Here is a 24,074-nt window from a genome sequence, read left to right as displayed (position 1 = left end):
CTAAATGCTCACGCTGGAAATGCTACTAATCTACTGCAGAATATATAGGTAAAATGCCGCCTTCTGCAGCTGCTATCCCTGAGCCTTTTTCAGGCAACGCCGCGCGACAGTTGATGTTGGCTAATAACGCGCTAATTTTTCAGGTAGACTAGTAGCCTTATATAGCTCTATGATGATGAGAACTGGGGACAGAATGTGACATGCAGTTGTGTTAGTGCAGCGCATATTAATTTTATAATGATCAACAGCGCGCAAAAAAACAATTTAGAATTAACAAAAACATTTAGAATTAGGAGCACCAATCCTACCACTTTCTCCAGTGGAGGAGGAAGCAAAAGGGAATCATGTGAGGTGTTGCATTATATGTATATATTATTTGAATTACTTATACAAGAAGTGAAGGCCCAAGAATCGAATGATGGCCTTGCTTTCGTGGATAAATCAATCATAAACGGAACACATGGCATGAACATCAGAAAGTGCACACTTGGATGCTATTGTTGACCCTAGTAAGAAATGTAGGGCATGCAGTAGCCCACCGCAACCCTTTACCCAATTAGCAACCTCTTACACGGGGGGTAGAGCAAAACCAAAAAGATGTGATCTTTGAGCACTCAAAGGGATCCTGAATGGGAAAGTAACATTAATCTAATGACAGATTCGAAATTAAGGACCCTGAATGCAAGAATAAGGTCAAAAACTTTTACAGCAATTCCAAAGAAAGCAGGAAGGTCATTGTTACGGCCCTGTTTAGTTTTCCACCCAAAATTTTTTCATCCATCCCATTGAATCTTTGGACACATGCATGGAACATTAAATATACATAAAAAATAAACTAATTACACAGTTTGGTTTGAAATCGCGAGACGAATCTTTTAAGCCTAGTTACTCCATAATTAGCCTTAAGTGCTACAGTAACCCATATGTGCTAATGACAGATTAATTATACTTAATAGATTTGTCTTGCAGTTTCCTGACGAGCTATGTAATTTGTTTTTTTATTAGTTTCTAAAAACCCCTCCCGACATCCTTTCGACATATCCGATGTGACATCCAAAAATTTTTCATCTCCAATTTTTCATCTCCAATCTAAACAGGGCCTAAAAAAGTGGAATCAGAGCAATGTCGGAACAATATATTTACTGATGCTGCGCGACCAACTCGCGTGATATCCACTTTATAATGTTAATGAAATGTCCCTGTACAAATGTAGCTGGCCACTTAGCCAGTGATATCTTGCCACTTGCTTAGGGGGTATTTGGTTGGAGGTATTAAAGTTTAATAGTATTGTAGCATTTTCATTTTATTTGACAATTAGTGTTCAATCATAGACTAATTGGCTCAAAACATTCGTCTCGCAAATTATTTTTTAGCTGTGTTTTTAGTTTCGTAAACAGTCTACATTTAATTTAATACCTTATGTATGTGTTCAAATATTTGATGCGATAGGAGTTAAAGTTTAACTCCCTCAACCAAGGGCCTTAGCGTGTATAAATATAAGTGCTATTCTCAACTCTAGGTGTAGAATATTATTCTACACTAAACTATTGTACTGAACAGAATTTAGTAGCGTTCAGTACTTGTGTTTCAATATTTTTCAGTATTTCAGAGTCCTGGGTGTAGTCATAAATGCTGCTCAGTATTTTTTTCTGCTCAGTTTTAATTTGCGGTATAGAATAATATTCTACACCTAGGTTTGGAGTAGTTACTCACATGTCTATATTTCTAAATTTATATGCCACTTGAGTACGGAAGATGGGAGTAACTAATGGTAGCCTATCAGCTTAGAGCATGTTCGTTTGAGTTTATCTAGCCTATCCGCTTAGAGCATGTTCGTTTGAGTTTATCTGACGAATCTACCAGTCATTTAACAATATTTTTCTCTTATAACAAATGGTTTTTTAGCCAAACGAACATGCTCTTAGATATTTTCAAACAATGCATGCATGGCAGCAATTAGAGTTTTAAAATATAATAGTTTCTGTTGTGATTATCAAATAAACTTTGCGGAATGGTCATAGAATTCGTTGCCTAATATATATGTTCTCATGTGAAAATATTTATCACAGTCTTTTTCTGCGAGCAATTTATCACAATCACCATATGCATTCAACACAACTAAAAAAAATCTTTGGTACTGTTGTCAAAGAATAGTGATTGTATCTTTTGGATCTATTCCATGATTTAATCGCGTTGTTTTCTATGGTAGATAACATGCTTGTCAACGGCAAGATGTCTGCGATCGTCAATTTCATCATATATCGGTTCAGTCTCAGTTTTTTAGAGATACTCATAGAAGTTGGATATGTCTACGTGATTCATAGAATAAATATGCATGAGTGTTTGTATTATACTGTGATTTAAAAAGAAACACGAGTCAAGAACCGTAGGTACCAGGTAGAGTATCCATGCTTTCAATCCAGTAGTTTGGTAAAATAACTCTTTATTTTTATTTTTTATAAAAAAGGAGAAAAAGTGAACTCCCCTCCACACACACTCGCCGTCCATCGTTTTTCTTGAAAGATCAAGGTAAATTGGACGCGTGAGTAAATTGAGAAAATAAAGAGTCCAGATAAGAAAGCAACAAGAGATAAATAAACTACTAGAAAAATTGGTTGGTTAGAGCATCTCCAACAGTTATGCAATTGTACTTTGTATTCTTAAAATTTGCTAAAAACCTTAAAAGTTGCTCTTCAACAGTTTTGCATTTGACTTATGTATTTTGGCAAACTTGGCATTTGATGGACCAAAATTGGCATTTTTGCATAGGCACAATGGCTTGGCAATTTTGATATCCCGAGAATCTTGGACTCTTTGTCGTGCCCGTACTCCCCACGTCGCGGTAATTTCCCGCGATACGACTCCTCTCCGCGCGTGACTCTTTTCTTTCCCCCGTGCGCCGCCTCCTTTCTTCGCGCGGGGACGAAGGAGATCCATCGCCGCCTCCTTTTCTTGCAGCGACGCGAGGCTAGGAGATCCATCACCGCCTTCTCTCCTTCCTTCACGCGACACTACGTCAGGTAGGAGATCCATCACCGCCTCGTTTTGTTGCAGCGACGCGAGGCTAGGAGATCTGTAACAGAACCGCCCAATTTACAAGAGATCAACTATGAAAAACTCCCGCCAAAGCAGTTGCTTTAACATAATCGAACTCTCATAAACCCGGTAGTCCGTGAAATCACGAGGAATTTCAAACCAACCATCATACAAGCCAAGATCGTAGTGATTCAACATAACAAGTCATATGTTACATCCATTTTACAAGTAGTTTGACAAGTCCAGAGTTCAATATAGTTATTACAACTTGAGTTGAAAAGTAGCGGAAGCAAAGTAATTTGAAACTAATATTGCCCTCATTTCAAATACATGCCAGTATCCAGGTCAACTCCAACAAAAGCAACATAGATGAGGTAACTAAGAAGGATCATGCCCATGATCTTACTCCTCTATTATGGTAGGAGTCATCCAACTCTTGCAGTAGCCATGATACATCACAACCTGCAACAAGTGGGAATAAACCCTGAGTACGAGAAGGTACTCAGCTAGACTTACCCGTCATAAACCAGAAATAATATGACACCAAGGAGTATGCAAGGCTTTATTAGTGGAGCTAGCTTGACAACACTTTTTGCATAAAAAGCTTAAGTTGCAACTAAGTAACCTTTCAGGTATTTAGCTCAAGTTAATAATCATTAACCTGTCATCTAGATTAGCACCTGTACTAAAGCAATCACTTGATTAAGATACAATCATAGTACCCATATTTGATGTGGCATTACCAACATCATCATACCATAACCATCCAAGTGTTCCATAAACATTACTACGATGACGAAGCTCAAGTCAAGTGCTCACTATCCAGGAGCGATGGCGATTCGAATCGATTTCTAACCAGCTGGCGAGTTTATTCCCCACACAAACCACACTCACTGATCAAGTGAGCTACAGATCACCGTATTGCACTATCCAGGACCAATTCGCGGGTTCAACAGGCACCGCCCGTACCCGAGGACCGTTCCGGCGACCGAGGTATCCAAGGTATACCAAGGTTGCGCGCCGCGCCCTCGTCGTTCTCCTCAACCATCACCAATACAGCGCGTACATCGGGCCGATTCTCGGCCCGGATAGTGCTCAGGCTTCGCAGTCGGAACGACTTATCCTTCCAGCTAAGTGTGGGGCATGCGTTCAACATGACAAGAGGGCCGTCAACAATCGGTCCTTAATCGACACAGGCGGGTATAGATAGGCACCCAAGACCTCCATGTCTGGTTACTTCTCTACCATCATCCCGCCCGGTCTCCAATTATTCCTCCTCATCACTTGGTTATTTCCATGATAGCATATATAGCCAACCTTTTCAAGTGTCCACCTATCTCGCTCAGGTGACGGGACATCACCTGGCTTCTACCGGTCTAAGCATAGCTAAGCATTTAGATTCGATCCTGAATCTACATAGGGTTATAGGTATATTTGTTGGACAAGGAGTGTTATATGCAGCAAGGGTTTCACCCAACTCCTATACTTAATGCAACAATACATATATAACATATATTCTCAATTGCATTCAAAAGTAGTGGGAGACTTATAATGCTCCGGGGCTTGCCTGGGATTAACACGGAGTCAGTTCAATTAGTTGTTCCATCTTGGTGACATCTTAGGTCGCAACACTTGCTTAGTCCTTCCACCTTCGGGATGGGTCCACCCAACACCGTCTTCGGGTTTGTTCCCACACCAAGACCTTCACGTGATTCATCTAGCGCACCTAGATGAGATGCAAGATGCAAGTGCATGAATATAAAGAATAATAACACAACATGCATCACAGAAAAGTATGCAAGACATAGGCATCTAAAGTTATTTAGCTAACATCACACGACCAATTATATAGAGCAAACATATCAATAATGACACAAGTTTTACAAGGTTACAAGTGTATTACTTAATCACCATTAAAGACATGAATCACAGTTTGCACACAACAAGTAAAGCAATCAAGCATTCATGCATTTTCAGCAGTTTTGGACATACATGCAGCAACTCAGTAAACAATTCATAAATAGAGCTACACAGCTCAAAAAACTATGAAATAGGACATTATGGAAAGATTATAAAATCATCTACAATTCATCTTTAATCATATTAGCATGATTAACAAGTTAACCAAGTCAAACATGCATGACCATATAATCTGGTCCAGGAATTTCCAGAGTACAAGCATTTCAAGGGATGAACTTCATACTACTGTAACTCATAAACCACTTAGCCAAATGATATGCAACTTTACCACAAGATATGTTAATAAATTATCTACATATTTTATATAGACAAGTTGCACAAGAAACATCATTTATATCATGAAATTAGTTGCACAATCAAAACTGCTCATGCTGCCCAAACAGTAGGGGTACAATTACACACAGAAAACTGATAGGCAATTCAAAGCAGCATAACTGGAGTTGTAGACCTCCAGCATACATAATTCTTATATTTGTGGAAAGCTTATAAAGTTACCTACAACTTTCTTATTATCATCTAAATATGATTCTACAGTTAACAAGGTCAATTAATCCCATGAAGGCATCTCTGTCCAAAACATAGACAGAATCTGTCATGCTACATTAAACAGCTATAACTTGAGGTTCACATGTCCATAATTTATGGTTGTGTACTTTCTAGAAATCTTACGAAATTGTGAAAAACTTTGTTATAAACATCTAGAGCTAAATCTACCACTAACAAGGTCTTACATTACAAACAATGCAATCCTGTCTGGGTTTAGACAGAAACTGGAAAGTACTTTAAACCACTATAACTAAACATGTGCTTAACCAAAAATTGTGATATTTATATTTTTGGAAAGCTTATGAAAATTACTAAAACTTACATATTTTAATCCAGGCAAGATTCACAACTTAACTGAGCCAAACAATACAAACATGCAGATCCACACCGAATAGGAGCAAAGCAACATAGGGCATTTGTTATTTTTATAGCTCTTAATCTATCAATTCTAAATTCATGAAACAATTACCAGACATCAAACATCATGTGCATAGCATGTCACAATATTTTGACAATTATTGGACCAATACTACAGCAGTTATGAAAAAGACAAATATAAAAAGCAATTAAAACCTAATTGCATAAATCTATTTTTACGACTAAAACTTCAAACTAAACCATGCCATATTATAGATATACTGCATAGAGAATTTCACAAGGATTCTAAAAAGTCCATATTTGCTATTTTACGACGTTTCTGTGAATTACTATGCATTAACAAAGTTCATACAAGAAATCTGCAAAAACAAAAGATAAAGGAAAAACGATTTTACATCTGGAACCCTGAACTTTATCCGAATCAACCCGCCGTCCAGAGCACTATTCATATGAGTCTTGACTTCACATTCCACCCCTCACTTTTGACGAATTTGAGCCCGAGGTCCCTGGTCGCGAACAGAACAGGGGAGACTCGCCGGAGCTTCCTGTTCCGGCCCGTCGGAGCCTCGTCGGCGGCGATGGAGGGGTGGGGAAGCATCACGGCAATGAGCCGCACCCGTAGGTGTCCACGGCTCGGCCAAAGGTGGCCCGTGGCGGTCCGGCCACGCACGCACACCGACGGCGGCGGCGGCGGTGGCACGCCGGCGACCACGGCGACGGATTCGGACGGCGAGCGCGAGCACGAGATGTAGGAGATGGAGGCGAAGCTACTGACGGCGCTTTCAGGGAGTGAGGAGGTCCGGAGCAGCGAGAACGCGGCGGCAGGAGCTTCCACGGCGGCCATGGCGACGGCGCGAGCAGCAGGGCGAGCACCGAGCGAAGGAGGAGCGAGCGAGGGCAGAGAGTGAGAGCAGGGAGGAGTAGGGAGTGCAGCGCCCACTTCTGGATGCGCTAGGAGCTGGGCAGCGCGTGGCAATGGAGGTGGGGGCGCCCAGCTTGCATGGAGGACGCGTCGACATTTCGTCGAGCACGTGGCGGACAGTGAAGTGGCCGGCGTGGGAGGCGATTTTGGGCCTTCTCCAGGCTGAATTTAGAGATGGGCCAAAAATGAAGTTTGCTCACCTTGGCCTGCTCTCCAACTTTGATTAAGGGTGCTCAATCATTAGACCAACATATTAGGAGATAACTTAATGCAAATTCATGAGTGTCAACGTATTGATGGTGATTAGCAAAACCAAGAATTAATGGTCCAAACCATGTCAAACATGATGCAACTTTTTGCATGCTCTTCTCCAAACAATTATCCACAACTTTTATTCTTGGACCAACTTGAGTTGCTTTACAAAAACACGAGAACGCGGCATGCCAACGGGTCGATGTCCATTTAGCGATAAAATAATCATTTGCTGTTTTGGGAGCCATTTTTAGATATCCAAATGAACTCCAAATTTGATGATACTTGATCCATTTCTTTCATCAAGAAGAGTACTCCAACTCATATTAAGAAATCCAACTGAGTTACTATATGAATTTGGATAATAAAATGTCATGAATGAGCTAACTCACTGCTGTCACTTTCAGGGACTTAGCCAAAAATCTGGAGGTAGCAAATCAGCACTGAATTGATTCTTGAGAGCTCAATTTGATTAGGATAGGGACCAAACTAGCTCTTGATCCTTAAACAAAGTTTGTTCTACAGAAGCAAAACTACAACTTTCATTTGGGGTCAAACCTCATCACTGCAACAGAAGTCAATCTTTCACTTTGGTCAAAGCAGTAACCCGATAAAGCTCCAAATAGGGTTTTAGGCCAATTGAAGCATTTTCTCGACATAAGCTCAACATGAACCCTTCATAACTTTTGTTGTATAATTCATCTAGAGTCATATGAGCAAGTTTGGAAGGTTTGGTTCATGACCTATGATTCTATTTCCTTAATAGAGTCATTCCAACAAGGATATAACTTATCATTTCATGTGACTTCTTGATTCCAAATTTCACCAAACTTTTCCAGAGACCAACATAGAATGGGGATGGATATAAGACACATGAAAAAGGTTCCATTAGCATCATCAAAGAATACCTTTTAAAAAGGCATATATGCAAGCAAGGTTGCATCCACCAAGCCCAAGTTGGGGTTTACTTTCATAGATTGACTTTGACCTCTTTATTACCATTGAACTTGTCATGTTTCAGCTCAAACCTAGTACTTAGCAAGTGAAAAACACCTGGGGTGTTACAAGATCGATCGCAGCGACGAGATCGGAACTCGACGACCTGGACCAAGCGGCGACGTGGACTTGCGGGATGAACACGGCCGCACGACGTGCGAGAGAATTGGCGGCGACGAGCGAAGGAATTGCGCGCGGAAAAGAAAGCACCCCGCGACGCACGAGAGAATTTCCCGCGAAGATGAAAGATTCCCGGACAAAAATAGTTGGGTCCACTATTTTGGGAAATGCCAAGTCAAAAATGCCAAACACTTGGAGATGGACTTATTTTTTCTTTGGCAAAATGTTTAGGGACTTGGCAAACTCCAACAAATGGCAAATTTCAATTGCATAACTGTTGGAGATGCTCTTAGAAATAGTCTGGAGTTCTTAGCGCAAAACCATTTAGGAAGCTATTTAGCAGACTGTTGTAGAAAAATAAAATTTAATATTACTGTTAGATTTATTAATCTGACAAGTAAACTATACTAATAAACTTCCTAAAAATACTCTTGGAGAACACTTTGGAATGATACTTTCAACGAGCTCACTTGGAGCATCTCCAGCAGCTTCCCAATAAAACTCTCCTAATAAACTAATATTAGGGTAGCCTAATATCATTTGATAGGATTAGTAGGAGAGATGCTATAGTAGATCAACAATAATCTCTCCCAGTATATGAGACTCACTGTCAGTTACCATTTTTATTTTATTTTATTTTATTTTTTCTCCCTTGATTTTTTTTCGCACGAAACACAATGAGAGGTCGTAATCGGCTCTATGGTCATGGCGGGATGAGGCCCTATAGGTGGCTGCACCTGTGCTTCTCTCCCTCGGCCATGGCGACCATGCACGCGCCTTCTCTCCCTCCTCCCTCGCAATAGTGCCCTCTGCACCTTTGTAGCATCTCTTCTCTCTCCACGGCACTAGAGGACGACGTGGGCTCGTCGTGGTGCAGACTTGGTCCGGACACCCCGGAGGTCCTCCATCGCGATGCCAGCGTTCTCTGCCCTAATGCCAAACATCCCTGGACACTCTAGCTTCAGCCAGCCGCTGGCGTGTCTTCAGACCCACCACGCGCACACGCCAGTCCTGAGCTATAGCATCGCTCGCACGAATTGCCAGAGCAGAAAAGTGACAGTTATTGCGGGGCTCAACATATTGGGGGAGATGCACCTATCTCTTTATTTGAGGAGAGATAAGCAAGATATTAGTGGCCATTGACTGCTAGAGCAGGAAAAGTGAGAAATACTCTAACCACGTGCTTTAGCGGCGAATTTATTCTAGATTTTTGCGGGGCTGATGGACATAGTAGACACTAGAAAGACAGTAACGTTGCAAATACTGTGTATATGTCGATATGCAATACGCTTCTTTTCACAAAACAATGGTAAAACCATTTTGATACCGTGTACTACTTCGATAAATGAATTAGGTGGGAGAAACTTGCCTTCCCCTCCGTTGCAACGTAAAAATATATATACCACTTTTAAACTATTTATTAAAGTAGCCAATCTTACAGATAGCTTTTCAGTTTTTAGGGAAAGAATAACTTTTCCAGTTGCAAAGTCCTTTCCCGTCTACTCCGTAGTACTGTAATTGTCTAGCTCCAACTCTTTTGGACTCTTTGTTGGGCCTTGGCCAGCCCGTTTTCTCCCCTCAAGGCCTCAACGTAGGTCCACGAGTCACGACCATTTCATCAATTACGAACTGAGTTTAGTCTAATTGGTTAGACCTCTTGTGAAATGAGCTTAGCCTAATAACTGATTAGACAACTTGCGGTACTATTTATTTGGGTTCACATGGATTTCGCATCAATCCACGTGTACTGAGTGAAACTTAAGTTAAATTTTATCTAAACACATATAGTTTGAAGCAAATCTGATAACATCCAAATAAGTTCTAATATAAATTTAAATTTATCCTTTCGATAGGGTTGTTCGAGTGTTTATCACAAGCACAAAGGAACAAATTCATGTGTGATCTTGGAGTCCGTTCGCACGTATAAGCATGAGTAAAATGCATCGGCGGCTTCTAAAAAGCAGCGGGTGTTATCTAGGTCAACTTTCAAAATGTACATCCAGATATTTAAATTTAAACTAGGCACATGGTACATAATAGGTCCAAAGGATCCACGCTAAATTCGTTTACGGCGGCCATGGTGGCTCACATTGGCACCGGTGATGCTTTATTAGTTCCTCGATTTGCCAGAGCGTGTCATTATATATATATATATATATATATATATATATATATATATATATTTATATATATATATATTTATTTATTTCTTTGTACACGTACGTGTAGTTACTCTCATCTTCAATAAACTACATTGTGTATGTATTCATACTTGTTTATCGGTTTGAGTATGTTTATATACTTATATTAAGATACTCTAGATCTTACCACGCGAAAATTTTTCAAAAAAATTATATTTTAAATATATTACTAAAATGCCACTACTATATTATATACAATAAGTATAACCATATACTCTATGTATGTATGCATACTTAACATATATATCACTCTATATGGTCTAATATGATCATATACTTTGTCTATATACATTTCGTCCGGTCATATACACCTTAAATCTAGAGATATAGAGATGAGAGTAATTACACGCGCGTGTAAAAGAAACACGTCATATATATATATATATATATATATATATATATATATATATATATATATATATATATATATAAACTAGGTCTATGTTATGTCATGGATCTAGTCACGTTTGTGGATGTATACATTTTGAAAGTTTAAAAATCTAGATAACACCTTATGTCATTTTTAGGGTCCAGTCTTGCACGCTGCTGCCGCCTAAACAACCATATCAGCAAACAGATAAACCTGAGATGTACCGTTTGTCTTGTTTAGGGACCTGAACGTGTGTTGCTTGTAATGCAGTGGCATGGCTGATTGTGTTGAAGGGGAAGAGATAATTAGCAACTATGCCCCTTCATCAAATAAATATTAATGCAAATTGTGGTCGCTGATTCTTCAGCAGACGAGTAATGAAAGTTTCACACTTAGACCTTGTTTAGTTGGTGAAATTTTTTGCAAAATGTTACTTGAGCATTTTCATTTGTATTTGACAGTTGTTATCCAACCATGGACTAACTAAGCTCAAAAAATTTGTCTTGTAAATTACTGTCAAACTATATAATTAGTTATTTTTTATTTATATTTAATATTCTATATATGTGTCGTAAAATTTGATGTGACAGATATTACCATTTTGTAAAATAGTTCAGGAACTAAGATCCTGTTTGGTTGCGTTTGTTAAACTTTAATTTCCATCATCGAATATTTGGACGCATGCATGAAATACTAAATATAGACTATTTACGAAACTAAAAACATAGATAGAGAGCAATTTGCATGACGAATTTTTGAGCCTAATGAATCTATAATTAGACACTAATTATTAAATAAAACAAAAATACTATAGTACCGTTAAATTTCTTAGGAAGATGTATTTCTTACTTATACGAAATCTGCACCAAACAACCAAGCTTATTATTTTGCCACGTGTCCTATAACTGTTCCGCCGTTTGAAGCGGGCACAACATCTAGCATTTCTAGAGCTTTCTCTCGAGCTCAACCCTAAAGCAAAAAAAAACAGCGGCTAACGCTGCGCAGGGGGCGCTTAGGCCTAGCGCAGCTAGCTGACTACCGATACGAGTCGTCATGCCGGCCACCGGCAATGTCGAGTCGGGCCAAATCGGTCGGACTCCCCCTCCTACTGTGCTGCCTATACGTATTTGAAGAAGAAGATGGAGTGATCAAGAGAATAGACGGAAAGGGAGGAGGTAAACTTTGAATCTACAATGGAGATGAACAATAGAAAGTGGGGCACGAAAGTTATACAGAGGACGAGGTTCCCAATGCAAGTATGTCTATTAACTTTTCTCTTTTTCTGAAAATGACAAAAACAGCTGTTAAATTATAAAATTCATATAAAATTAAAACAATGTCTATGGAAGTGATAAATTTCAGGTTAGATAATTTATGATTTCTGCCTTGCCGCTACTCTTCTCTTCGTGGGCACGTGTGTTGCAATCACATCCTTAAGCGTTGAGTAGAAATCTTATGAAATAACAATCCAATTAACTTTGAGAATTACTTGTACACTAGACAAATCATAGAATGATATAACTATATAAGTACTCAGGTACCTCGATATAATATCCTTGTAATGAAATTTTGAGAAACTGTTTCAACTTCTGATTATGCTTTTGCTGTGAATATTAATCATGAGAACTTAGTTCAACTTCAAAATCCTCATATATCATCAATGGATAATCTCAAAGTTCAGTTTTTTTTATTTTAAGGTCTTGTTTAGTTCACCCCAAAAATCAAAAACTTTTCAAGATTCTCCGTCACATCGAATCTTGCGTCACATGCTTTCAAGATTCTCCGTCACATCGAATCTTGCGTCAAAGCACTAAATATAGACGAAAATAAAAATTAATTGTACTATATGTAAATCACGAGATGAATCTTTTAAGCTTAGTTACTCTATGATTGAACAATGTTTGTCAAATAAAAACAACAGTGGTATAGTTCCGAAAACCAAAAAGTTTTCGAAACTAAACAAAGCCTAAATATAAGGACTAACTCCAACGTGCTCTAAAAAGCTCCAACATACTAAGTACAGTAAACCTTTTGCCATAAATTAAATATTAATACTATTAATTCATTTAATAAAATTTAAAGTTCAAATCTGGTACATTTATTAAGAAGGTAAAATAATAATAATAAAAAGCACACACTCCATGGGGAGCGCGGCTCTGGGTTTTCTAGTGGACGCGAAAGTCTCCGACCTTTTCACTCGGATGCAAAACCAGCTAAAAAAACGTACCCGTTGCCTTCCGACTTCCGTCAAAACTCAAAACCAAAACAGGAAAAAAAAAAAATCCTCCGCCGACGCCCGCGCGGCTCCTCGCCGCCACCGCCCGCGCGCGCCCTCGCCGCCGCCGCGCACGGCTCCGGTTGCTGCGTCACCCCACCGCCGCCACCCACCTCCCCTCCTCGTAAGTCGGCACACCGCCGCCGCCGCGCGCGCGGCTCCGGTTGCTGCCTCCCGCCGACGACGCCACCCGCGCCGGTCGCCTCCTCGCGCCTCGGCACACAGCCGCCGCCCTGCATCACCCTGTTGTTACTGCCTGCCGCCACACACTTCCCCGATCTATTGCTCACACTGCTGTTCGCAAGGTCAGATTAATCCCTCCGTTTTTTATCGATTTATTTCTGCTGGATCTGGCATTACTAGTTCTGCTTTTATGGCGTGATGAATTTGTTGGTATTCTGACTGATGTAATGGTAGGATCACTGAGTTCTGTGTGACTATGTACTTCTTAATTTGACCTAGGGTTTTAAGGGGGTGTTTAGTTCCCCTTTCATCCCAAAAAAATTATGTGTTTTGGTCCGTCATTTTGCATAATGGAATTAAACACAATGCAAAGTTTTTGGCAAAATGGTTGCCATTCTCCATTTTGGATTTTGGCCTGAAGAGGCAAAAAAAAAAGCCCAAACGAGCCTCGAGAGGCCATAATGAGGGCAATAAATTCTGCATTTTGGATGAAACTAAGGCCTTGTTTAGATCCAAAACCCTTTTGAATTGGGGTACTGTAGCACTTTCGTTCGTATTTGGTAATTATTGTCTAAATATGGACTGAGTAGGCTCAAAAGATTCGTCTCGCAGATTACAGACTGTGCAATTAGTTATTTTTTAATCTATATTTAATGCTTCATGCATGTGCCGCAAGATTCGATGTGACGGGAAATCTTGAAAAGTTTTTTAATTTTGTGTGTAACTAAACAAGGCCTAAACATGACCCTGAATTTTTTTGCATTTTGCTTTTCATCATTCCAAAGTAGTTTTTTTACAACTATTCCAAAGTAGTTGACATTTTGCATTTCATGAGGAACTAAACATGCCCTAACTCGAATTGATTGTGTAATTCTGTAGTTGCTGCTTAGGATTAATTGTGCAATATGTTGTGAATCTCTAGTACGATGAACTGAAATAACCTAAGTTTAGTAACAATTTTGCAAGTTTTCAAATGGTATCATCATTAAGAATGCTGACCATGGGCAACTGCTGGCCTTGTATCGTGTTTCAGTAGCCAATTCCTGAATCCTGTTGTGTCATATTCACTTGTCTGATTGACATAAGTCCAGTGAGCAAATGGTGGCATTTTACAAAATTTAGCTCATTATTTGTACTAAACAGCTTTTTGTTTCACTGGAGAATGCACAGAGAAGCAGGTTCAACCCAACATCTACTTGTGTGCTCAATGTGGGCATCATTTGATTATTCCACTGAAATTTCTAACCTAATTTGTGTCTGATTGAATCAGAAATTTTATGTACTCATTTCTCGAGCAGACTTAGAAAGCTGAATTCTAATGATTATCGGAGTAGTGGGTTAGTGTTAGAAGTTGGGATAGTAAAGCAGATTAGTTTTCACCCTTCCCTACCCTAAACAGTCCTTGGGGAAAAAAAGTAATGATACCTGACACTTCTCACAGCCTTTTCCCTGGAATACCTAGTAACTAGTCTCAATTTAGTTTAATTTTGAAACTATAATAGCAAAAGTAAAGCTGGTCTCAATTTAGTATAATTTTGAAACTATAATAACAAAAGTTAAGCTGATGTTGTTAGAAGAGTCAAGGAACTATTGGGCCTTAGCCCATTAGGGTTAATTAGTCGCTTGCTTAGGGGTCAAGTAAGTCTTGCTTGTAAGTCAAGTAAACCTCTCTATATACAGAGAGAAGATGTATCAATCTAATCAAGCAAGAGATTAGAAGGAAATCCCTTCTCTCTTGCGGGCCGTGGGCAGAGCCCCGCGGCTGGCATTCCTAGCGCCCAAAACCCTAGCCTCCTCTCTCACTCTCACAGCCGCCTCCCTATGAACAGTATTCGCGGGTACTGTTCACGCCATCAGCCGCCGCTCTCTCAACCCTAGCAGCCACATAACATCTGGCATCGGAGATCTCAGGTTTGATTCGATGTGGACCTCGCTGCCGCTGACCGCGGGGGCATCCTCATCCGCCGGTTCCGTCATGTCAAATGCAGAATTGACGGCGGCGGTTCTCGACCTTGGCAAGAGGGTGGCCGGGATTCAGTCCTACCTCGTCAGTTTGGGCATGCAGCCGACGGCCCCGGTTTCCGTCCACCAGCCGTGGATGTCGCCCTCTCCTTCGCCGATCCCATCCTATGCTATGGCATCAACGATGGGGCTGGTGTACACGACGGCGAGCACCCCGACGGTCGCTCCAGTGCCCACCACCGGCGCTGTTGTTGTTTCCGGTGTGCCAAGCCTCCAACACCCATTCACCGATGGGATCATCTATAGGGGCGCCGACATCCAACAGATCCAAGATGAGGGCGAGATGCTGCAGCAGACCGAGCAGCCGATGGCGACGAAGCTGGCGGGGAAGATGCTTCGCTGCCAGGCGTCGGCGGCAGTGCGGCTGCAAGCTGCTGCGCGTGGCCTCCTTGCACGTCGGCGGGTGCGGAAGATGCGCAATCTGCCGCTGATTCAGCCCTGCACCTATTTGCAGCTCCACCACGTGGAGGACTGAGATCTCATCCGCTGCGTCGGGGATTTTCAGATTGCAGTTCCGCCCACGGGCAGCGTGCATGCTGTTTTTCCCGCGGGTGGACTCAAAGTCTTCGGCGTCGGCAGTTGGAAGCCCTATGCTCTTCTATGTGCGGTGCAGACCAGCAGCCGTCCAGCGGGGAGAAGGCTTGGTGTCATCGGTGGGAGCGCACTGCCTAGCGTCGCTAGATTCCGCCACCGACCACCGCGAGGGTGCCTTCGCTGGTCCCTGTTGCGACCACTTCCTGGAGGCCACACACAAGCACATCTTTCATCCAGATGGTCTCCATGGGATCCAGGTGGATGGTGTCCGCCTTATGTGCAGGGGTTAAAATTAAAGAGTCCCAATCCATTTCTAGTTGAGAATAATAAAGCAAGCCGAGATGTAAAAGACTTGTTTTTAGGTGTTACGTTTGTGTCTTGCGGAGTCATTGTTAGTGTCGTTGTTAAGTTGCAGCTCGAGGACGAGCTGCATGTCCAGGTGGGGTGTAGTGTTAGAAGAGTCAAGGACCTATTGGGCCTTAGCCCATTAGGGTTAATTAGTCGCTTGCTTAGGGGTCAAGTAAGTCTTGCTTGTAAATCAAGTAAACCTCTTTATATAAAGAGAAGAGATGTATCAATCTAATCAAGATGGAGATTAGAAGGAAATCCCTTCTCTCTTGCCGGCCGTGGGCAGAGCCCCGCGGCTGGCGTTCCTAGCGCCCAAAACCCTAGCCTCCTCTCTCGTTCTCACAGCCGCCTCCCTGTGAACAGTATCCGCGGGCACTGTAGCACGGGTACTGTTCACGCCATCAGCCGCCGCTCCCTCAACCCTAGCAGCCACATAACAGATGTAATGGTCATTATTATGTTTAAAATTTGTATTTGATTATGTGGAAGTTGATTCCTAAACTGGAAATCCAATTGGAAACCACCAGTTCAAGCGTGACCTGCTGACAGATGAAAGTACCAGTGTTAGTTTTGAGGTTCAGGATGGAATGTTTATATTGCTGCTTGACAGATGAAAGTACCCGTGTTAGTTTTGAGGTTCAGGATGCACTGTAAGTTTTCATTTTCTAACACAATTATCCATGTACTTCACTGGTATGTTCCAGTGTCCATGCTGAAACCCACCATTGGTGTAATAAAGTCCCATGTAGTATCAGTTCTTTCTAGGTGTTCACTAATATAAGTTTTATGTCTCAAATTCACTGACTCATCTAAATCCTGCACAATATGATAGTTTGATGAACCATGAGTTCCTTGGTTCATTGCCACTTGTCCTGTGAACTGTTGATTGAACTCTTAGTGCTAGCAGTCTAGCACATATGAATTTGTTTCCTGATTTTTCTATATTTTTTCTATAGAAAACCATGGAGGGGGCTGATGGCAAGCAGGATTCAGAAACCACATTTATCGTCAAAGTTCACAGAGAACCTGCCATCATTATCAACGGCGTTCCAGATTTGCCCTCTGATTCCACAGCTGGTTCTCAATCTTTAGTAAAAATTGACACAAAACCTCAGGTTGATCCTCGTTTTGGTGGATGGTTAGAAGGGAGGAAAGTGCAGAAGCTTTTTGGAGACAGGCATTACGTCGGGAAAGTGGCCAAGTATGACAGTGAAAGCAATTGGTACAACATCATTTATGATGACGGAGACCAGGAAGATCTTGAATGGCGTGAACTTGAGGAAATTCTACTGCCATTGGACATAACTGTTCCACTCAAAACACTTGTTATGGACAAGTGTAAACTTAAGGGATCAGTTTCTGACTTCAGCAAACCTAAGGTGGGTAGACCAAGGAAAATGTATGCTACAATGGATGACAGTATGAAGAAAACATCACATGCAGTTGCAATATCCCAGGGAAATGATGCAAACAATCAGATGGCGGGTTTGCTTCCAGCTTCTATGCCCAATGACATGAGTGGCCAGTTAGTGACTGTCATAACAGAAGGAAATGCTCAAGCACGCTTGCAGGCTAGTAATCAACCTAGAAAGAGGGGCAGGCCTCGAAAACATATTATACCCTTACCTGCTAATATTCAGCCTAAAAAAAGAGGCAGGCCTCCAAAAAACAGGAATCCACAGAGCGCCGAAAACGCACCAGATTCTCTGGCGCTTGTGCCAGTGCAAGATGATACACAAGAATCTTCTAGGAATCAGAACAGCGCCCTCATTCGCAATGCAATGACAGCTCGGGCAGAAAAACTGAAAAGAGAGAATTTGCGTGCTCAAAGCACACGATCTGGAACTCGGTTATTCTAGGAAGAAAGTAGTTTCACTTCTCCAATTTAGATATCTGAAGCATTTCAGAATCTATGTATCAAGGTGACATCTAGCTTTGTACACATATTTTGTCCAACCCCGCGGACATCAAAACTTGTAAAACTAAATCTGCTATGCCAATGCTATCGTATTCTTTCCTATACAATTATGTTTTCAATCCGTCGAAGCTTCAAGTATATGTGGTCTCAGAAGTTCTCCTTGTGGAAATGGAACCTAGTTGTGGTTGTCTGGCTGAATTCTTTCGAAAGATCCTTTAGCTGTTTTGTGAGCGTTGGAGATCCACAATAGAAAACTCCTGGAATTTTTTTAGAGAAGAATATTAATTGATGTACTGAAGCTGAAAACTTTCGTGTCACTCGACGTTCATTGGCAAGTGGCTCACCTATGCGAGAGTTCCTGTGTGCATTGGCCAAATCAGAGAATACCTTTCTCCAGTTTGGTCTTGCAAAATGTGTTCGGATCTGCAACAGAGAGCTCCGTTAAACAAAACAAAACAAATAACACAAGCAAAACAATTTACAGTTGAGCATAAAGGAAATTATCATATACTTTGCTGCCGGAGACGATATCCACGCCGTTTTTGGCATGCTGAAGTGACTGGACCATGGCAATCAGAGCTGACCTTGCATCGCCTTCTTCATACACGCTGGTCAGGTAATTGTGCATCTCTATAACATTCTGCAGTAGCCAGATTTCATCTTAGTTTATGTTCTACTGTAGAGGGATGGCATGTGAAGACGCAATTAAGAGAAATGAGAGTGTGTACACTGTGATCGCTCTCGGCCACCTCATTCATGACTCCTTTGAACCACTCGAAGGATCCTTGCTCTCTGGTGACCCAGTAGAAGTAAGCCCTTCCTGGACCATTGTTTTTGAAGCTGCCTATCTCAGAGCCGTGGATGCTTTCCACCTCCTGTTTAATCAACTCAGTACAGTTATCAGCTACCCTTAATTTTCTTAACAGTATCGAAAATATGCATTAAAAAGGAAAATTACTTCGGTGGATTTTAGGTTGTTCAACATATCCTTCAGTATGCTGATGAAAGGAGTTGCTCCTATTCCAAGACCAATTAGCAGAAGAATGTCATATTTCCTGTAATTTTGTGCTGGTGCACCGTATGGCCCGTCTATATAGACCTTCGGAAACCTAAATAAAACACAGCAAAGCCAACCAGGTTAATAAATTCTTAAAGTCACAGTAACTTCCAAAAAAAACAATCAAACTATAGGATGTGCAAAAAAAAAAGAAAAAGAAAAAGAAAAAAATAAGTTAAGCACCTAGTGTCCTCTGTGCGTGCGTCTGCCACAACTGTAGTTTCAAGTCTTGTAAGGGTAGCCTTCTTGGAAGTTACTTGTGCCTCACAAGCCTGTGCGAACAATCTACATTATTCTTTTCTGATAGTCCACATTATTGATTATTCTGCTACAATTTTTTTAAAAGCAGTCTTGCTACTCTTCCAACTTCTACAGTTGTGCTGCCTCAAACTAACCTTCCCGAAAAGCATCCGAAGTTCGGATGTCCAGTCACCCAGCGTGCGGATATGCACACTCAAGTAGTCATCGCCTGGTGCCGAAGTTATAGAGAAGGGGTGCCTGCAGATATCGGAGAACTGTAAGCAAGAACCACAGATAAATTGTTCTTTCAAAAAAAAAAGAACCACAGATAAATTGCTTCTTGGAGATGTATGCAACAATTTACGAAATGATACCATTCGAAAGGTGAGACTTCTGGGCACTTTACAAACAGATACATCCCACTCTTGTACTTGAAACCCTGTGGCTTCTTCATGTGAATAGAGAGCACATTTCCAGGATAAATTGCAGCCTGCATATACAGTCAGAATGGACCAGTCAGCATTTGATTAATGATTAACAGTCAGAATGAACCAAAAAATTTTAAGCCCTGTTTAAATTGACTAAACTAGGTTGCTAGCTGCTAAACAAACTCTAACTGATCTACACAGTTCAGCTTATAGTCCAGTTTATAGCCCTTTTTGAACTATTCAACCAACCCGCTTATAAAAAGCTATTAGCTGACTCCCTCCGGCTATTGCATCTTATAAAAAGCTTAACCGATCCAAACAGATCTTAGTTCAATAGCTTACCCTCACAATTTCCGCATGGTAGTTGTTCTCACGAAATTTCCTGATGATTCTTTCACAGGCATAGAAGAGGACAGGGACAATCAGGTACATCCATGTCTGCATGAACATGAACAGTTGAGATTTTTTTTTTTTGGGGGGGGGGGGGTGGGGGGAGTTTCATCTCAAAGCAAGATGGCAGAGGCTTACCGTCTTCTTGTACCACTCCCTGGTGAGGAATATGAAGTAGGAATGCACCACCAGCAGGATATACGCAATGACCAGCAGGTGGTGGGCGTACCAGAAGGCATTGAAACCGGCAAGGTGGTGCAGCGGCGATGGCAGCTTCACCACACTCCGCCTGAAGGAATGTGTTGCCAGCGTGAAGGAGAAGGACATTATGATGATCATCAGGATTCCGGTGACCCCGGGTATGCTCTCCAGCAAGTCCGGGTAAGTCGGCTGCTTGTAGTGGAAGTTGGACCCCAAGGTAGCCATGAATTTGTCCGTTGGGCAGCTGATCAGCCTTGGAAAGTCACAGGTCACGTGTGCGAGCGTGTGGATCGCTGTGGCGATCGCGATTGACAGCGCCATGATCTTGTGGAAGTTGATGTTGTCATCGAAGGGAATGACATGACTGAGCGCGGTGGACCTGAGCGTCGTCAGTGTATTCCGGCAGACGGGCAGCAGGATGAGGGCCATGTTGAGCTTGAGGATCTCGGCGGCGCCCTTGGCAACGCAGACGCAGTAGCCCATCACCTGGAACGCAGTTCGGCGCTTGTACTGCTCGAACTTGTACACGAACAGAGCGAGGTTGACAACCAGCCACAGTGTCACGAGCCATATCCGCTTCCAGTTCTCGTGGATGAAGTCCACCGTCTTGGACAAGTGCCGCTTCAGCGGGTTCCGGTACCGCGACGGGATCATCGTCCGCGCCAGGCTCGACGGCGTCCGCTTCAGCTTCTCGGGCGCCTGCGCGCTCACCATGCCCCGGAGCAAAGTCTCCAGTTGCCAAATCTGCATTGTTTGGAGCACACTGTTGGTTGTAAGCAACGCAAACCATTCATCATCCCTGTTGGACAGAAAGCAAATGTTGTTTCTGCACGGGCATGACCTCAATGTAGCCGCGGTCGTCTGGGTCGAGTTCTTCCATGATCAGGGACGCATATGTCGCGGCGTGACCCTTCAATTTGGCCAGCTTGTTCGCTGACGCGCTCAGTATAATAACCTGCCGGGAGAACAGATTGAAAAGCAAATTAGTTTGTTGATGATTTCATCCATATATTCCTAAATATTCGATCATCCGAATCGTGATAAGTTGCCCTCGCTCACCTCTTTGACCTCATCTTCCGTGAGCATCCCATCGCCGTTCTTGTCACACCTGAGTCAGACGCAGAGGAGAATTCGTTTCATCAGTAGTTGAATAATGGCCGTGCCGTTGGGGCGGGAACGAGGGGGCGGTGGACCTTTACATGTCAAAGAAAATGCGCAGCCGCGAGTCGAAGTTCTGGTCGGTCATCTCCTCCCAGAACTCCTTGAGCTGCTCCTTGGTGATGCCGTCCTCCGGCTCCAGGTTCCGCCTCCGTGCCAGCGCCACGAACAGCTCGCCGGCAAACTCCTTGGAGTCCCCCATGCCTTGAGAATGGGACCAGTCAGTCAACCACGGATCATCCATTGATAACGGGCACCAGCAACACGAACAAGCTCGCCAGCAAATGATTTTACTGATACGATTGCACCTACTTCAACTTGCGTTACTAGCTAGAATCTTGTTTGTTCGAGCTGATCGATTACTGCCCAAGGACCATTTCGGAGAAAATTCATTAAAATTAGGGAAGAGTCTTTTTTCTTTTCAGAATGATTTGGGAAGACCCTTGGGAAGCCAATGACGATGGATCTCAGTTAGGTAGGCTTGTGAGCTTCTCCTGCCAACTCACTGGGGGAAACAGGCACAGTTCATGGTACCATGAAAGAACTGTTTCAAGCACAAAACGAAAAATAAAGCAAACAAGAATTCCTAAAGCAAGCACAAGATTCCGATGCACATATGTCATATTGTCATGTCAGTGTCTTGCGGTTCTTATCAGCATCTCAGCGATCGATTGTTTGGAGTTTAGTCTGGATCACCCCCAAGCACTTCGGCAGCATATGGCCAACCGACAGAAGAGGCAATCTCGATCGAGCAGGAGCAGTAGTACACCAGTACTCTACTTACCGATGCACTTGCCGAAGCTCTCCTTCTGGAGTCGGCCGCTGCCCTTGGTCATGTCGTCGAAGCGGCGTTCGACGGCCTTCCAGCCCTCCTTGCCGCCGGAGGTCTTGTCGAGGAAGCGCAGGCCGCGGAGCCCCATCTGCGCGCTGGACTGCATCCGCGTCATCCTCCCCGGCCGCATCCCAGCCACCCCCTCAGGAACCTTCATCGACACCCGCGACGCGAACTGCCGCACCCCCGACGCCAGCCGCGACGGCTGCTTCATGAGCCCGCGCGCGAACCCTCCTGGCGGCGGCGGGAGCCTCCCCGCCCCCGCCCCCGGCACCGGCACCGGCGACTGCGCCCTGCTGCCGCCCCCGTCGACGACGGTGATGCCTTCCAGCGGCGGCGATCGCCGGTCCCCGTACCCCGCCATGTCTTGGCCCACCAGATAACCCGCAATGCCGCTCGCCGCCGGCCGGCTCGCTCTCAAAGGAGGGGGATGGCGGCTGGGCCCACCTGCGGGTGAGGGATGGTGGTGGGGGGCAAAGAGGAAGCAGGGGGGACAGAGATGGCGGGTAACATGCGCGTCCTCTCTCTCCCAGTTATAGCCGTTGAGGCGCCACGCTGCCACGGCGATCTATCTGGCGACGGCTCGCAAGCCGTCGGATACGAGATCGGCGGCCCGCATGGCTGTCCCCACCCGCCGCGAGATATCGGGTTGGTGGGGCCGTGTGCACCGCCGCCGTATCGCGCGAGTTTTTTCTCTTCCCTTCCGGCGTTAGGTAGGGCGGGTTGAGAAACGTGGAGCCTGCACGTACTCTTTTGCCAGGGACGGCGGTGGCCGGAGGCTGACAGAGTGGGCCCGGGAAGAAAGGAGGTTTGTTGGTGCGTGTCGTGTGTGCACGGCTTTGCCGCTGGCAGATGGGCCACGGCAGTCATCGGAAGGTGGAGAACAAAAGCGAGGCATATCAATGTCCATTTTGTTGTGGAGTCTTTGGACTATTATTGATGATGAATTCAACTCTCAACGGTTTTGGTTTATACGGAATGCATAGTATATATGTGATCTGTACTGGATTATTATGGATTATTATAGATTATTATAATGATGGAGAGTACCTTTTTTTTCTTTGAAAAAAGAGATGAGTAACACGGAAGAATAATATATATAAGAAATGAAGGATCATGCACGTATGGTTTTATCATGCGAGCCACGTTTAGTGAAACAGTGCATGTACGTGCCAAATTGCCAGCCTCTCAAGTATATAAGAGTATATATATATATATATATATATATATATATATATATATATATATATATATATATATATATATATATATATATATATATATATACGGAATGCATAGTATATATGTGATCTGTACTGGATTATTAGGACAAATCAAAAAAACTGCACTACTGGCAGTATCAAAGGCCCCTACAGAGAACTTGTGCCAAGACCCACCACGCACACTGTCACACTGATGTCGAATAATACTTGTCGCGTACGATGAGGAATTGATGATAATCAGAGCTTGAAAATTTTGTTTTATTTCTCGAATACAACCTTCAAATGTTTTTTTTCCTGGAACAAAAAACGTGCAACTAGAACATAATCTGGAGCCACACGATCACTGGCTTGGAGTCCGATCCAGACAAGGTTATCCTGCTGATGGCGATGTTACTGTCGCCGTTGCGTGCAAGGCCCGTGTGCATATGCATAACGCCATGTTTGGAAGTGTACAATACCTATCG

The 24,074-nt window shown here is 42.9% G+C and overlaps 2 protein-coding genes across 2 annotated transcripts; one reads left to right on the top strand and one right to left on the bottom strand.

Annotated features, from left to right (window-relative positions):
• Positions 13,046–18,200, top strand: LOC8155557. The gene is made up of 2 exons (XM_021456458.1): positions 13,046–13,381; positions 17,120–18,200. The coding sequence occupies exon 2, from the start codon at positions 17,126–17,128 to the stop codon at positions 18,020–18,022; it is 897 nt and encodes a 298-aa protein (XP_021312133.1). The 5' UTR covers positions 13,046–13,381; positions 17,120–17,125; the 3' UTR covers positions 18,023–18,200.
• On the bottom strand, positions 18,017–22,906 carry LOC8057760 (putative respiratory burst oxidase homolog protein H). The gene is made up of 14 exons (XM_021456457.1): positions 22,340–22,906; positions 21,597–21,759; positions 21,457–21,505; positions 21,239–21,352; positions 20,335–21,141; positions 20,149–20,244; positions 19,753–19,868; positions 19,534–19,636; positions 19,322–19,410; positions 19,040–19,190; positions 18,810–18,956; positions 18,593–18,721; positions 18,426–18,504; positions 18,017–18,338 (listed from the first exon to the last, which is right to left on the bottom strand). Exons 1-14 carry the CDS (start codon positions 22,749–22,751, stop codon positions 18,229–18,231), a joined length of 2,565 nt encoding a protein of 854 aa, XP_021312132.1. The 5' UTR covers positions 22,752–22,906; the 3' UTR covers positions 18,017–18,228.

The sequence above is a fragment of the Sorghum bicolor genome, chromosome 3, assembly GCF_000003195.3.
Source record: "Sorghum bicolor cultivar BTx623 chromosome 3, Sorghum_bicolor_NCBIv3, whole genome shotgun sequence".
Classification (NCBI taxonomy): Eukaryota; Viridiplantae; Streptophyta; class Magnoliopsida; order Poales; family Poaceae; genus Sorghum; species Sorghum bicolor.
This window is presented reverse-complemented; position numbering and strand designations above follow the sequence as displayed.

Coding starts and splice junctions, on each gene's coding strand:
- LOC8155557 (XM_021456458.1), top strand. CDS start 17,126: ATGGAGGGGGCTGATGGCAAGCAGGATTCAGAAACCACATTTATCGTC.
- LOC8057760 (XM_021456457.1), bottom strand. CDS start 22,751: ATGGCGGGGTACGGGGACCGGCGATCGCCGCCGCTGGAAGGCATCACC. Junction 19,637..19,752: donor GAAGTCTCACCTTTCGAATG/GTATCATTTCGT, acceptor CGATATCTGCAG/GCACCCCTTCTCTATAACTT. Junction 18,957..19,039: donor ACAACCTAAAATCCACCGAA/GTAATTTTCCTT, acceptor TTGATTAAACAG/GAGGTGGAAAGCATCCACGG.